The sequence below is a fragment of the Carcharhinus amblyrhynchos genome, chromosome 8 (genome assembly GCF_965287045.1).
Source record: "Carcharhinus amblyrhynchos chromosome 8, sCarAmb.v2.hapA, whole genome shotgun sequence".
Classification (NCBI taxonomy): domain Eukaryota; kingdom Metazoa; phylum Chordata; class Chondrichthyes; order Carcharhiniformes; family Carcharhinidae; genus Carcharhinus; species Carcharhinus amblyrhynchos.
The window spans coordinates 114,709,689-114,724,503 of NC_137331.1; the positions used below are offsets into that span (position 1 = coordinate 114,709,689).

General features: G+C 50.8%; 1 protein-coding gene across 1 annotated transcript in view; it reads right to left on the minus strand.

The window, feature by feature from the left end:
• The window catches only part of mppe1 (metallophosphoesterase 1), a 61,722-nt gene extending 48,433 nt beyond the window's left edge, over positions 1-13,289 (minus strand). The window contains exons 1-2 of the mRNA XM_080194998.1: positions 12,894-13,289; positions 4,997-5,105 (exon numbers count right to left, since the gene is read on the minus strand). Of these exons, the coding sequence (XP_080051124.1) occupies positions 4,997-5,105; positions 12,894-13,219 (435 nt within the window). The 5' untranslated portion in view covers positions 13,220-13,289. The remainder of the gene's footprint in view (positions 1-4,996; positions 5,106-12,893) is intronic.
• Positions 13,290-14,815: the final 1,526 nt, after the last annotated feature.

Here is a 14,815-nt window from a genome sequence, read left to right on the forward strand (position 1 = left end):
CAGCAACACACACTCCCCATACCCCCCCCACACACACCCCCAGCAACACACACTCCCCATACCCCCCCACACAGACCCCCAGCAACACACACACCCCATACCCCCCCCACACACACCCCCAGCAACACACACACTCCCCATACCCCCCCACACAGACCCCCAGCAACACACACACCCCATACCCCCCCATACAGACCCCCAGCAACACACACACCCCATACCCCCCCACACAGACCCCCAGCAACACACACTCCCCATACCCCCCCACACAGACCCCCAGCAACACACACACCCCATACCCCCCCACACAGACCCCCAGCAACACACACACCCCATACCCCCCCACACAGACCCCCAGCAACACACACACCCCATACCCCTCCCCCACTGCCCCCCAGCAACACACACTCCCCATACCCCCCCCCACTGCCCCCCAGCAACACACACTCCCCATACCCACCCACACAGACCCCCAGCAACACACACTCCCCATACCCCCCCCCACTGCCCCCCAGCAACACACACTCCCCATACCCACCCTCCCACACAGACCCCCAGCAACACACACACCCCATACCCCCCCATACAGACCCCCAGCAACACACACTCCCCATACCCACCCTCCCCCACTGCCCCCCAGCAACACACACTCCCCATACCCCCCCATACAGACCCCCAGAAACACACACACCCCATACCCCCCCACACAGACCCCCAGCAACACACACACCCCATACCCCCCCATACAGACCCCCAGCAACACACACACTCCCCATACCCCCCCCTACAGACCCCCAGCAACACACACACTCCCCATACCCCCCCCTACAGACCCCCAGCAACACACACTCCCCATACCCCCCCATACAGACCCCCAGCAACACACACACCCCATACCCCCCCCATACAGACCCCCAGCAACACACACACCCCATACCCCCCCACACAGACCCCCAGCAACACACACACTCCCCATACCCCCCCACACTGCCCCCCAGCAACACACACACCCCATACCCCCCCACACGGACCCCCAGCAACACACACACCCCATACCCCCCCACACAGACCCCCAGCAACACACACACCCCATACCCCCCCATACAGACCCCCAGCAACACACACACCCCATACCCCCCCACACAGACCCCCAGCAACACACACTCCCCATACCCCCCCACACAGACCCCCAGCAACACACACACCCCATACCCCCCCACACAGACCCCCAGCAACACACACACCCCATACCCCCCCACACAGACCCCCAGCAACACACACACCCCATACCCCTCCCCCACTGCCCCCCAGCAACACACACTCCCCATACCCCCCCCCCACTGCCCCCCAGCAACACACACTCCCCATACCCACCCACACAGACCCCCAGCAACACACACTCCCCATACCCCCCCCCACTGCCCCCCAGCAACACACACACCCCATACCCCCCCACACAGACCCCCAGCAACACACACTCCCCATACCCCCCCATACAGACCCCCAGCAACACACACTCCCCATACCCCCCCACACAGACCCCCAGCAACACACACACCCCATACCCCCCCACACAGACCCCCAGCAACACACACTCCCCATACCCCCCCCAACTGCCCCCCAGCAACACACACCCCATACCCCCCCACACAGACCCCCAGCAACACACACACCCCATACCCCCCCATACAGACCCCCAGCAACACACACACCCCATACCCCCCCTACAGACCCCCAGCAACACACACACCCCATACCCCCCCACACAGACCCCCAGCAACACACACTCCCCATACCCCCCCACACAGACCCCCAGCAACACACACACCCCATACCCCCCCCACACAGACCCCCAGCAACACACACTCCCCATACCCCCCCACACAGACCCCCAGCAACACACACACCCCATACCCCCCCCACACAGACCCCCAGCAACACACACACCCCATACCCCCCCCCACTGCCCCCCAGCAACACACACTCCCCATACCCCCCCACAGACCCCCAGCAACACACACACCCCATACCCCCCCATACAGACCCCCAGCAACACACACTCCCCATACCCCCCCCCACTGCCCCCCAGCAACACACACACTCCCCATACCCCCCACACAGACCCCCAGCAACACACACTCCCCATACCCCCCCCACTGCCCCCCAGCAACACACACACTCCCCATACCCCCCCACACAGACCCCCAGCAACACACACTCCCCATACCCCCCCACACACACCCCCAGCAACACACACACCCCATACCCCCCCCACACAGACCCCCAGCAACACACACACCCCATACCCCCCCCACACAGACCCCCAGCAACACACACACCCCATACCCCCCCACACAGACCCCCAGCAACACACACACCCCATACCCACCCCACACAGACCCCCAGCAACACACACACCCCATACCCCCCCACACAGACCCCCAGCAACACACACTCCCCATACCCTCCCACACAGACCCCCAGCAACACACACACCCCATACCCCCCCACACAGACCCCCAGCAACACACACACCCCATACCCCCCCCACTGCCCCCCAGCAACACACACACCCCATACCCCCCCCACAGACCCCCAGCAACACACACACCCCATACCCCCCCACACAGACCCCCAGCAACACACACTCCCCATACCCACCCTCCCATACAGACCCCCAGCAACACACACACCCCATACCCCCCCCCCACTGCCCCCCAGCAACACACACACCCCATACCCCCCCATACAGACCCCCAGCAACACACACTCCCCATACCCACCCCACACAGACCCCCAGCAACACACACACCCCATACCCCCCCATACAGACCCCCAGCAACACACACTCCCCATACCCACCCCACACAGACCCCCAGCAACACACACACCCCATACCCCCCCACACAGACCCCCAGCCACACACACACCCCATACCCCCCCATACAGACCCCCAGCAACACACACACCCCATACCCCCCCATACAGACCCCCAGCAACACACACTCCCCATACCCACCCCACACAGACCCCCAGCAACACACACACCCCATACCCCCCCACACAGACCCCCAGCAACACACACACCCCATACCCCCCCCCACTGCCCCCCAGCAACACACACACCCCATACCCCCCCCACTGCCCCCCAGCAACACACACACCCCATACCCCCCCCAACTGCCCCCCAGCAACACACACACCCCATACCCCCCCCAACTGCCCCCCAGCAACACACACACCCCATACCCCCCCATACAGACCCCCAGCAACACACACTCCCCATACCCCCCCATACAGACCCCCAGCAACACACACTCCCCATACCCCCCCCAACTGCCCCCCAGCAACACACACACCCCATACCCCCCCATACAGACCCCCAGCAACACACACACCCCATACCCCCCCATACAGACCCCCAGCAACACACACACCCCATACCCCACCACACAGACCCCCAGCAACACACACACCCCGTACCCCACCACAGACACCCAGCAACACACACACCCCATACCCCCCCCACACAGACCCCCAGCAACACACACACCCCATACCCCCCCACACAGACCCCCAGCAACACACACACCCCATACCCCCCCCACACAGACCCCCAGCAACACACACACCCCATACCCCACCACACAGACCCCCAGCAACACACACACCCCATACCCACCCACACAGACCCCCAGCAACACACACTCCCCATACCCCCCCACACAGACCCCCAGCAACACACACACCCCATACCCCACCACACAGACCCCCAGCAACACACACTCCCCATACCCCCCCACACAGACCCCCAGCAACACACACTCCCCATACCCACCCTCCCACACAGACCCCCAGCAACACACACACCCCATACCCCCCCACACAGACCCCCAGCAACACACACTCCCCATACCCACCCCCCCACACAGACCCCCAGCAACACACACACCCCATACCCCCCCACACAGACCCCCAGCAACACACACTCCCCATACCCCCCACACAGACCCCCAGCAACACACACTCCCCATACCCACCCTCCCACACAGACCCCCAGCAACACACATTCCCCACATTACCCGCACAGGTCCCAGAATGGCAAGACAGCCTCCCCATTCCGCACCCCCCACACCCCCTATTCACAAACCCAGAACCCACGCAGTAGTGGCCACAGTCAGTGCTGTTTGACAAGTCCTGAGGCTGCAGCATTGCCACTCAGAGAGTTTCCAGCCCATCCCCCACCTGGACAGTACTTGCTGCTGCCAGCACGAGGACCCAGAGTCAGCGCTAAGACCCGAGGAGAGAGCTGTGTTCCGGGTCTGTGCTGAGAGTCCGAGGTTGAACCCTGTGAGCAACAGTAGCACCCACTACCCCCCACACACAATCGCAGGTCCCCCCAACCCAAAACGCAACATGGCTGCCACAAAACAACCGCCCCCACCCCCGACAGCATGGAGTTGTTTGAACGCAGAGACTTATCTCCTGGACCATCCTCACTGATCAACAGGCTGAATCTGACTTTTATAGAGGAGGTGTTTTCCTGACAGATCCAGCTGCAGTGAGCAAGGTGGTTAGGGTCAGTGAGCTGGGACAATTGGGAGTGATACTCGCTGATAACAATGTGATAAATGCAAAAGAAATGCAAATTGCTGTTTCGCCTGTTTTGGGGGGGCTCCCGATCGCGCTGTTGTTTTTTTGGATAAGATGGGAATGGGCTGGAAAACGGGCGCCATTCCCATGAATCACATCGCGCCCAATTTTGCGACATTTTCCCGCCACAAAACAGGCGCGATGAGGTTGTAAAAGTCCACCCACAATGTTTTTCATGCATGTGGTTCAATACGATTTTTTAAAACATTTTACACATTTGTAACATTTAACCAAAAGTTGCGCGTCAATTTAATTACTGAATTATTCCCCAGTTGAAACTGGATCAATCGAAGGATGCAGCAGATTGACAGGACAGAACGTGACAGAATTCACAACACTGTACCTCCGGGGAACTCCACTTCCCCTCATCAAACAGGTCACCCAGAATGAACACGACGTCAGGTTGGAAAAACCACAGCGCAGTCTGGAAAGCCCGTTCCATTTGCCATTCCCTGGAGAGAGAGAGAGAGAGAGAGACCTAACAGCACAAATTTCAGACATCGTTGCTTACAACACTGGGCAAAGAAATCTCACTAAATTTTTCACCGCTTCTCGTCACACTCCGACACAGTAACAGCTGTTTGCACTTGAACGCAGCTCCATTTTTAATGTGCACTCAGGATCAGGAAATAAGGGGACATTAAAAGGGAAACCCGTCTATCAGATAAAGACTAATCTCCAGAACTGGTCCCAGTCTGCCCAAGAATCTGAACCTTAACTCTCTACATCGAATTACCGGGCATGGGTTTAGCTTCCTTAATCTTGTGCTGGCTAGCGCATGCAGCCAGATTAATCCTGGGTTTACCACTCCTGTTAGAATCATACAGTGTAGAAGGAGGCCATTCAGCCCATTGAATCTGTACTAACTACAATCCCTATGCGCTTGACCCCATGCATTTACCCTAGCTAGCGCACCCCCGATATTAAGGAGCAATTTAACGTGGCCAACCTACCTAACCCACACATCTTTGGACTGTGGGAGGAAACGAGCACCCGGAGGAAACCCACACAGACACGGAGGGAAGGTGCAAACTCCAGACACACAGTGACCTGAGTTGCTAAATTAAAGACAGAAACAGAAATTGCAAGACAATCTCAGCAGGTCTGACCGTATCTGTGGAGACAGAATAGAGCCCACGTTTTGAGTCAGAGTGATGAAGGTTCATCCAGATTCGAAACATTGGCTCTATTCTCTCTCCACAGATGCTGTTAGACCGGCTGAGATTTTCCAGCGTTTTTCTGTTTTTGTTTCAGATTCCTGCAACTAGAGTGTTTTCCCAGCACGGTGGCACAGTGGTTAGCACTGCTGCCTCACAGCGCCAGGGACCCGGGTTCGACTCCCAGCTTGGGTCATTGATTCTGTGGAGTTTGCACATTCTCCCAGTGTCTGTATGGGTTTCCCCCAGGTGCTCCGGTTTCCTCCCACAGTCTAAAAGATGGTGCGGATTAGGTGCATTGGCCATGCTAATTTGCCCTTTAGTGTCAGAGGGACTAGTTAGGGTAAAAGCATGGGGTTACGCGAATAGGGCCTGGGTGGGACTATGCTTGATGCAGACTAGATGAACCAAATAGCCTCCTTTTGGACTATAGGGTTCTCTGATTTATCTTAATGTTAAATTATAGGGTAAATTTGACTCCTAATTGCTGGAATAATTTTTGCAGCATGCTCATTTTATTTCCTCCCTCGTCTACATTTCATTACGTGGCTGATCTTTAGACTCTGTGGATTTACGGTGCTGAGTTTTGGTGGCGTGATTGCAAAAGTTGCTTTGATGTTTTGTTGCAAGTTGGACTGTCCGGGTTCATTCAAGTTGCAAACTGGGTCTATATCCTTCGGCGAGCAGGGTAAACAGCTTGGAACTTGCGACAGACAGAACTCCTGAGAAATAAAGGTCCACACATTCAAAACATGAACCGGGCTTCTCTTTTCAAATCCTGTTCAACTTGCATGTCACCAGCTTCTGAATTCTTGTGCCGGATACCATTCATTTTAATTTTGCGTTATTAGAATTTACATTTCCTTTTGGTTGAATGTTTCAGAATGTACTCCAATAATGCTGTTCCGGAACATCAAGTGACTTATTACCATTCTGAAAATCAGGATATGTTACAATGTACGATTTACTCTGGCACACGTTGCTCGTTTACATAGAAAGCAGAAGCAGGAGTAGGCCGTTCGGCCCTTCGAGCCTGCTCCATCATTCATTCCGATCAAATTCAATATCCTGATTTACCCCCCCTTCCCTCTATATACCCTCACAGCCCCTAATTTCTTCTTGAAACCACACAACGTTTTGGCCTCAGCTACTTGCTGTGGGAGTGAATTTCGCACATTAACCCCACCAGCCGGGTGGAGAAGCTTCTCCGCGAATCATAGAAACCCTACAGTGCAGAAGGAGGCCATTCAGCCCATCAAATCTGCACCGATCTCAATCCCACTCATGCCTTATCCCCATAACACTATGTATTTACCCTAGCTAGTCCCTCTGACACTAAGGGGCAATTTAGCATGGCCAATCCACCTAACCCACACATCTTTGGACACTGGGAGGAAACCGGAGCATCCGAAGGAAACCCATGCAGACACGGGGAGAATGTGCAAACTCCACACAGACAGTGGCCCAAGCCAGGAATTGAACCCGGATCCCTGGTGTTGTGAGGCAGCAGTGCTAACCCACTGATGCCAACGTGAGCAAATTGGCTGCCATGTTTTCCATGTTATTTTTCCACTGTCCATCTTGTTTCCTCCCCCCTCCCCCACCCCACTAGGGCCCTCTGCCATATTCCTACACTCTTGCACCTTTGTCCTGCCATTTACATATTCCAATCCCTTAATGGACGTTCTTGGCACCATTCCTAGCCTTTATCATCACCATTTACATTCTCTTTGCCTTTTTGTCTATGATGTTTCTATCAATACCAAGTCTCACAATACTAAGTTAAAGTCCAACAGGTTTATTTGGAATCTTCTGACTGTGACTTCTCACTGTGCCTACCCCAGTCCAACGCTGGCATTTCCACATCATGACTACCATTCCTATTAATTACAGCAAACCCACTGAGTGTCTTTAAGACAGAGATAGATAGTTCTTGATTAATAAGGGGATGAGGAGTTATGGAGAAAAGGCAGGAGAATGGGGATGAGAGAAATATCAGTCATGATTGAATGGCGGAGCAGATCCAGTGGGCCGAGTGGCCTAATTCTGCTCCTTTGTCTTATGGAAGGAAGCAGCCACACTAACTCTATACAAGGAAGCCCCTGGAAGTCAATCCGGAGCTCTGATCTCTAGTCACTGTCTGGTGCAAGGTACAAAAATTTTGCCTCTAATGTTGAAGGCTAAAATATCTTGGCCCAGACAAAATCAATCCATTACAATAACTGACCCATCGCCATTTCATTGTCATTCACCTCTCGCAGATTTCCCAAGAATCACACCAAAGGAAGGGGAATCACTACCCTAATATTTTAGAACCAAGATGAGTTTCTGCTTAAATAAGAGCAAAATACTGCGGATGCTGGAAGAAAAGCAGAAAATGCTGGAAAATCTCAGCGGGTCTGACAGCATCTGTGGGGAGAGGATAAAGACAGCGTTTCGAATCTGGATGACCCTTCATCAGAGCTAAGAGCAAAGAAAATTAAAAGAGATTTATACTATGAGGCTAGGGGGTGAGGCTGTAATGGGACAAAGAAAATGTAAATGAGGATAATAAAGGCTGAGAAAGGTGCTAATAGTGTCCACTAAGTGATCAGTATATGTGAATGGCAGGACAGCGGTGTTGGTGGTTAAGGGACAGCCTGAGGAATGTGGCAGTTACCCTGAAGGGGGAGGCGATTTAGGGCAAGATGGGGAGCGAGAATGGAGAAGTGGGAAAATGGAAGTGAGAATGAAGGCTGATAAAAATATAAATGAATGAGAAGAAAAGAAGAAATGAAACAAAATAAATGGGAACATGGAGGGGAGATTTCAGGTTTTGAAGTTGGTGAACTCAATGTTCAGTCTGGAAGGTTGTAAAGTGCCCAAAGTGACTGCTTGTTGCACAGTTGTGACCAAGCTCCATTTAAAATTGTGCTGGTTAAGTTTCCATTCAAGTTTCTAGTAAAAAAATCATTTCCTTAATCATAAAAGTGAAATCTCCCATGAAATTATGCAACTGGGTAGTGTAATGGAATCCAAGCTTTTTCTCCTCTCAAGAAAGGATTTGTAGTTGTATTTAAGAAAGATAACCTTTCTACTTTTAACGTAGCTAAAATGGATTGGGGGAGATACACATTCACGGTAATGTCATTGGACATTACCACGACACCTCAAATCCAGAGGCCCAGCTAATGCTCTGTGGATATGGGTTCAAATCCTATCACGGTAACTGGTGAAATTTCAATTCAATGAATAAATCATTAGTTAAATGGAAATACATTGCTAGAACTTACCGGAAAGTTTTGGGTGGCCTGGTACATATGCAGGTACAGCAAGTGATTGAGAAGGCAAATGGAATGTTACCATTTATTGCTTAGAGGTTGGGATATAAAAGTAGGGATGCTTTGCTTCAGTTGTACAGGGTGTTGTCGAGACCAGATCTGGTGTATGGTGTACAGCTTTGGTCTCCATATTTAAGGATCTGAATGTATTTTAAACCGTTCAGAGAAGGTTTACCTCGCTTGGGGGTGTGGGTTAGCTTATGAGGGAACAAACATTGTGAGTTTTCACTGATTTTACCCTGCTTTAGGAAGCCTCTTCAAATTGTCCTCATTTTCAACTGCAAACACACTAGAAGGCACAATTTTAATGTTTATTTATTTATTATTTATTTGTCACAAGTAAGGTTTACATTAACACTACAATGAAGTTACTGTGAAATTCCCCTAGTTGCCACACGCCGGCACCTGTTCGGGTCAAAGCACCTAACCAGCACGTCTTTCAGACTGTGGGAGGAAACCAGAGCATCCGGAGGAAACCCACTCAGACATGGGGAGAATGTGCAAACTCCACACAGACAGTGACCCAAGCTGGGAATCAAACCCAGGTCCCTGGCACTGTGAGGCTGCAGTACTAACCAGTGTTCCACTGTGCCAAAGATATAAGTTATAGGAAAATAACTAGAATACAACCACCTATTTTAATCTCCACAACACTGCTTAACTTTGTCATCCCGCCTGTTTTAGTTCATCTGTTGCTGATAACTTTGTTCGTGACTTCATTACACTAGAATCCATTATTCCAACGCACTCCTGGCTGATCTCCCGCAGGCCACCCTCCACAAACACACAAGGTCACCCAAACCTTAGCTGTGCATATCTTAACTTGCAATACGTCCAGTTCCACCACTAATCCTGTACTCGCTGACTCCCATCGGATCCCGGTCAAGGACATCTTCAGGTTGAAAATTCTCGATCCGTTCATGGCCTCATCCCCCTCCCTATCTCTGCAATCTCCTCCAACTCTACAAACCCTCTGGGATCTCTGCGTTCCTCTAATTGTAACCAGCCCCCCCCCCCAGCCCCCTTTGTGGAAACTTAATCCCCACATGCTGTGACGGAATATATTCTGACCAACCACCCATTTGGCCATATAGCCCATTTATTAGAAATAAGTCCCAGTTTTATCAATTTGTTGAAACCACTCATCTGGTTCAGACGACATTTCCTGAGCTACAGCAGTCTGCAGAGGTTAAAAACATCTGGGTCTGTAATTAAACTGGATCTGGCAATCTCTCTTTTCTCATTTGCAGAGTTCTGCAATCATTTTCTTGATGCAGCTGTGCTGGCGTCGGAACATATTTCCGAACTGCTTAAAACAACAACAGAAAATTCTGGAAAACCTCAGCAGGTCTGACAGCATCATTGGAGAGCGAATAGAGCCAATGTTTCGAGTCTGGATGACCCATCATCAAAGCTAGTTTGCCCAAGAGGATTTAAACCACACACTCTGCTGACCATTGGAATTCTTTATATGAGCGAAGGCAGCTTGAAGCTAAGATCCTCACTTTCTTCCATTGGGAAGAAGATACAAAAGTCTGTGGTCACGTACCAACCAACTCAAGAACAGCTTCTTCCCTGCTCCCAGCAGATTTTTGAATGGACCTATCTCGCATTAAATTGATCTTTCTCTACACGCTTTTGATAAGTGCAACACTACAATCTGCACACTTTCCTTTTCTTCTCTCCTATGTACTCTATGAGCAGAATGCTTTATCTGTATAGCACACAAGAAACAGTACTTTTCACTGTATCCCAAAACACGTGACAATAATAAATCAAATCAAGTTAATTTAATCTATTTAATTTTGCTCTCCCCAGCCCAATTTTTAAACAAGTGAGATTTAGCATTGATCTTTTGGACCCTACGCACTTCGGACATTTTCTCTTCCAGCTTCTTCCGTCAGGAAAAAGATACAAAAGTCTGTGGACACGTACCAACCAACTCAAGAACAGCTTCTTCCCTGCTGCCATCACTTCTGAATGAACCCACCTTATATTAAGCTGATCTTTCTCTACACCCTAGCTATGACTGTAACACTATCTTCTCCACCCTCTCCTTTCTTTCTCCCCTATGTATTCTATGAACGATACGTTTTGTCTGTACAGCAGGCAAGAAACAATACTTTTCACAGTATCCCCGTACAATATAACAGGGGGGCAGCATGGTGGCACCGTGGTTAGCACTCGTAGAGCCAGGGGCCCAGGTTAGATTCCCGTCTTGGGTCACTGTTTGTGCAGAATCTACACGGTCCCCTCCAGTGTCTGAACGGGTTTCCTCCAGTTGATCCAGTTTCCTCCCACAGTCCAAAAAGTTAGGTGCATCAGCCATGCTAAGTTCTCCATCTGTTCTGGAACAGGCACCAGAATGTGGCGACCAGGGAATTTTCACAGTAACTTCATTGTAGCGTTAATGTAAACCTTCTTGCAACACTAATCAATAAATTTAAACTTTAAACTACAAAAGGTCATGAATGTAGCCCAATCCATCACACAGCCTCCCATCCATTGACTCTGTCTGCACTTCCTGCTGCCTCGACAAAGCAGCCAGTATAATTAAGGACCCCATTAAGGACCTCATGCACCCTGGACATTCTCTCTTTGACCTTCTTCCACGGTGGCGCAGTGGTTAGCACTGCTGCCTTACAGCGCCAGGGCCCGGATTTGATTCCAGCTTGAGTCACTGTCTGTGTGGAGTTTGTACATTCTCCCTGTGTCTGCGTGGGTTTCCAGTTTCCTATCACACTCCAAAAGACGTGCTGGCTAGGTGCAATGACCTGAAGAGACACCAGAGTGTGGCGACTAGGGGAATTGCACAGTAACTTCACAGCAGTGTTATGTAAGCCTTATTTGTGACTAATAAATAAACATTACAACATTACATAAGAACATAAGAAATAGGAGCAGGAGTAGGCCATCTAGCCCTTCGAGCCTGCCCCGCCATTCAATAAGATCATGGCTGATCTGTCGTGGCTCAGTTCCACTTTCCCGCCCTCTCGTTGCATTCTTCCATCAGGAAAAAGATGCAAAAGTCTGAGGTCACGTACCAATTGACTCAAGAACAGCTTCTTTCCTGCTGCCATCAGACTTTCAAATGGACCTACCTTGCATTAATTGATCTGCACCCTAGCTACGACTAACACTACATTCTGCACTCTCATAGTGCGCAAGAAACAATACTTTTCACTGTATGTTAATACATGTGACAAGAATAAATCAAATCAAATCATGACAATAATAATTGAGCAAATCAGGTAATATTTCTGTGTGTGTGTCTGCATGTTTTAGTCACAAGTAGGCTTACATTAACAGTGCAATGAAGTTACTATGAAAATGTGAGTATGACTTTGTGTCTCTACGTGTGTCTGCATTTATGTGTACTTGTATGTATCTGTGTGTCTTTGTGTGTGTGTATTTGTGTCTGTGTTTGTGTGTCTATATATGTGTATGTATCAGTATGTCTGTGTATGAACGTGTGTGTCTGTATGTGTGTTGTCTGTATGTGTGTGTATGTGACTGTATGTTTGTGGCTATATGTGCATCTATGCGTATCTTTATGTAATGTGTATATGTATGTGTGTTTGTGTGTGTCTGTATGTATGCGTATGTGTTGGTATATGTGTGGCTGTATGTGTGTCTATGCGTGTATCTTTATGTTATGTGTGTATATGTGTGTGTGTATGTGTCAGTATGTATCTGTATGTATGCATGTGTATTTATATGTGTGTATATGTATGTGTCTGTATGTGTGTCTCTGTTATCTCACCTTCTCAGTTTGTCCAGCCAGTGTCCTCTCAGGGCTCCCAGCAGATGTGTGTCAGCGAGGAACAAAGCCTTGAGGACTGCTGGGTGGGGGGCTCGGTGTCCCCCCTGGTCGCCTGCAGCTTTCAGCGGAGGCCAGTCGCACCCCATCAGCACCGCATAGTAGATGGCCAGCTCGCAGAGCAAGGCCACCGCGCACAGCAGAGCCAGCAGCTTGAGCAGGAGCCAGAGCAGCACCTCATGGTGCAGGCACCTCCTGAAAGTGGCCCGGGTGCAGGGTGGACGGACACACAGCCCCAGCATCGTCCCTTCACCCGTTCGTTCATTCATTCATTCATTCATTCAGCCGCTGGCTGGCTCCGCGCTGCCTGGGACACCCCCCACAAACTGTCCTGGCTCCTGTTCCACTCCCCCGCCGACCCTCACTCCCCCTGAATCACACCACCCACACCGGGCTAAACACTCCGGGGCAAGGGGTTCGAATCCCACCAGGGAAACTGATGGAATTTTAATCCACTATATATATATATAAAATAAATTGCAACAATCCCTGGCAATGGGATAATTTACTTAAATCAAAACAAAGATTTGGAATGATCTGCACAGTTTTTTTTAAAATCCACAATATATTGCAGATTCCCCAGCCCCGTTAGGGGGGGATCGCGTCGTTAGAGGTCGCAGTCTCAGCTTCTCTCTTTCACTGGACACGTTTCACTAGTTACATGTTCTGGATTTAGGATTTCACCTAGATTAAATTGCCCCTTTTGCCCCGTCCTGGCCGGATAAAAATCTTACGCCAGCACAGACTGTGCCCTGCAAATTGCTCTGCGCTGAATTTTCCCCACAGAGGGATTTTCACCCGTCCCGCTACTTAGCGCCGACTCCCCCTTTATCTGTCTGCAGCTACACCGCCGACAGAGACTAACAGACACTAACTAACCCGCCAGCAAAAACACTGACCCACTAACAAAACACAGACAAAACACTAACCCACTAACGGAACACTGACAGATCGAACCCCAACAGCAAAACACAAACCCAATATCAAAACACAGACCCAACAGCAAACAATGCTACCACTGATTCCAGTCACAGCTCTCAGAGACATCCTCCCGCTGATCCCAGCCAGCACACAGCGCTCACAAACACTCTCCACTCAATCCCCGCCACAGCTCTTAAAGACACCTTTGTCCCCACCCCGCCCCTCCACGTCCCGGAGATTTCACAGCTCTTAGATACATCCTCCCCCAATCCCAGCCACAGCTTCCAAATTTTAAGTTTAAAGTTTACAGGTATCTTACATTAACACTGCAATGAAATTACTGTGAAAATCCCCCAGTCGTCACTCTCTGGCGCCTGTTTGGGTACACTGAGGGAGAGTTTAGCACCTAACCAGAACATCTGGGTGGCACAATAACACAGTGGTTAGCACTGCTGCTTCACAGGGACCTGGGTTCGATTCCCGGCTTGGATCACTGTCTGTGTGGAGTTGCACATTCTCCTCGTGTCTGTGCAGGTTTCCTCCGGGTACTCCTGTTTCCTCCCACAGTCCAAAAGATGTGCAGGTTAGGTTGATTGGCCATGTTAAAATTGCCCCTTAATGTCCTGAGATGCATAGGTTAGAGGGATTAGTGGATAAATTATGTAGGGATAAAGTGGTGGGATTGTGGTCGATGCAGACTTGATGGGCCAAATGGCCTCCTTCTGCACTGTAGGGGCTTCTATCATTTCTATGATCTTTCGGACAGTGGGAAGAAACTAGAGCACCCAAACGTGGGGGAGAATGTGCAGACTCAGCATAACCACCCAAGCCGGGAATGGAGCCTGGCGTTGTGAGGTAGCAGTGCTAACCACCATGCCACCCCTTCCTCCGCGATCCCAGCCAGTTCACAGCTCTTAAAGACATCCTGCCCCCAGTTGAGCAAA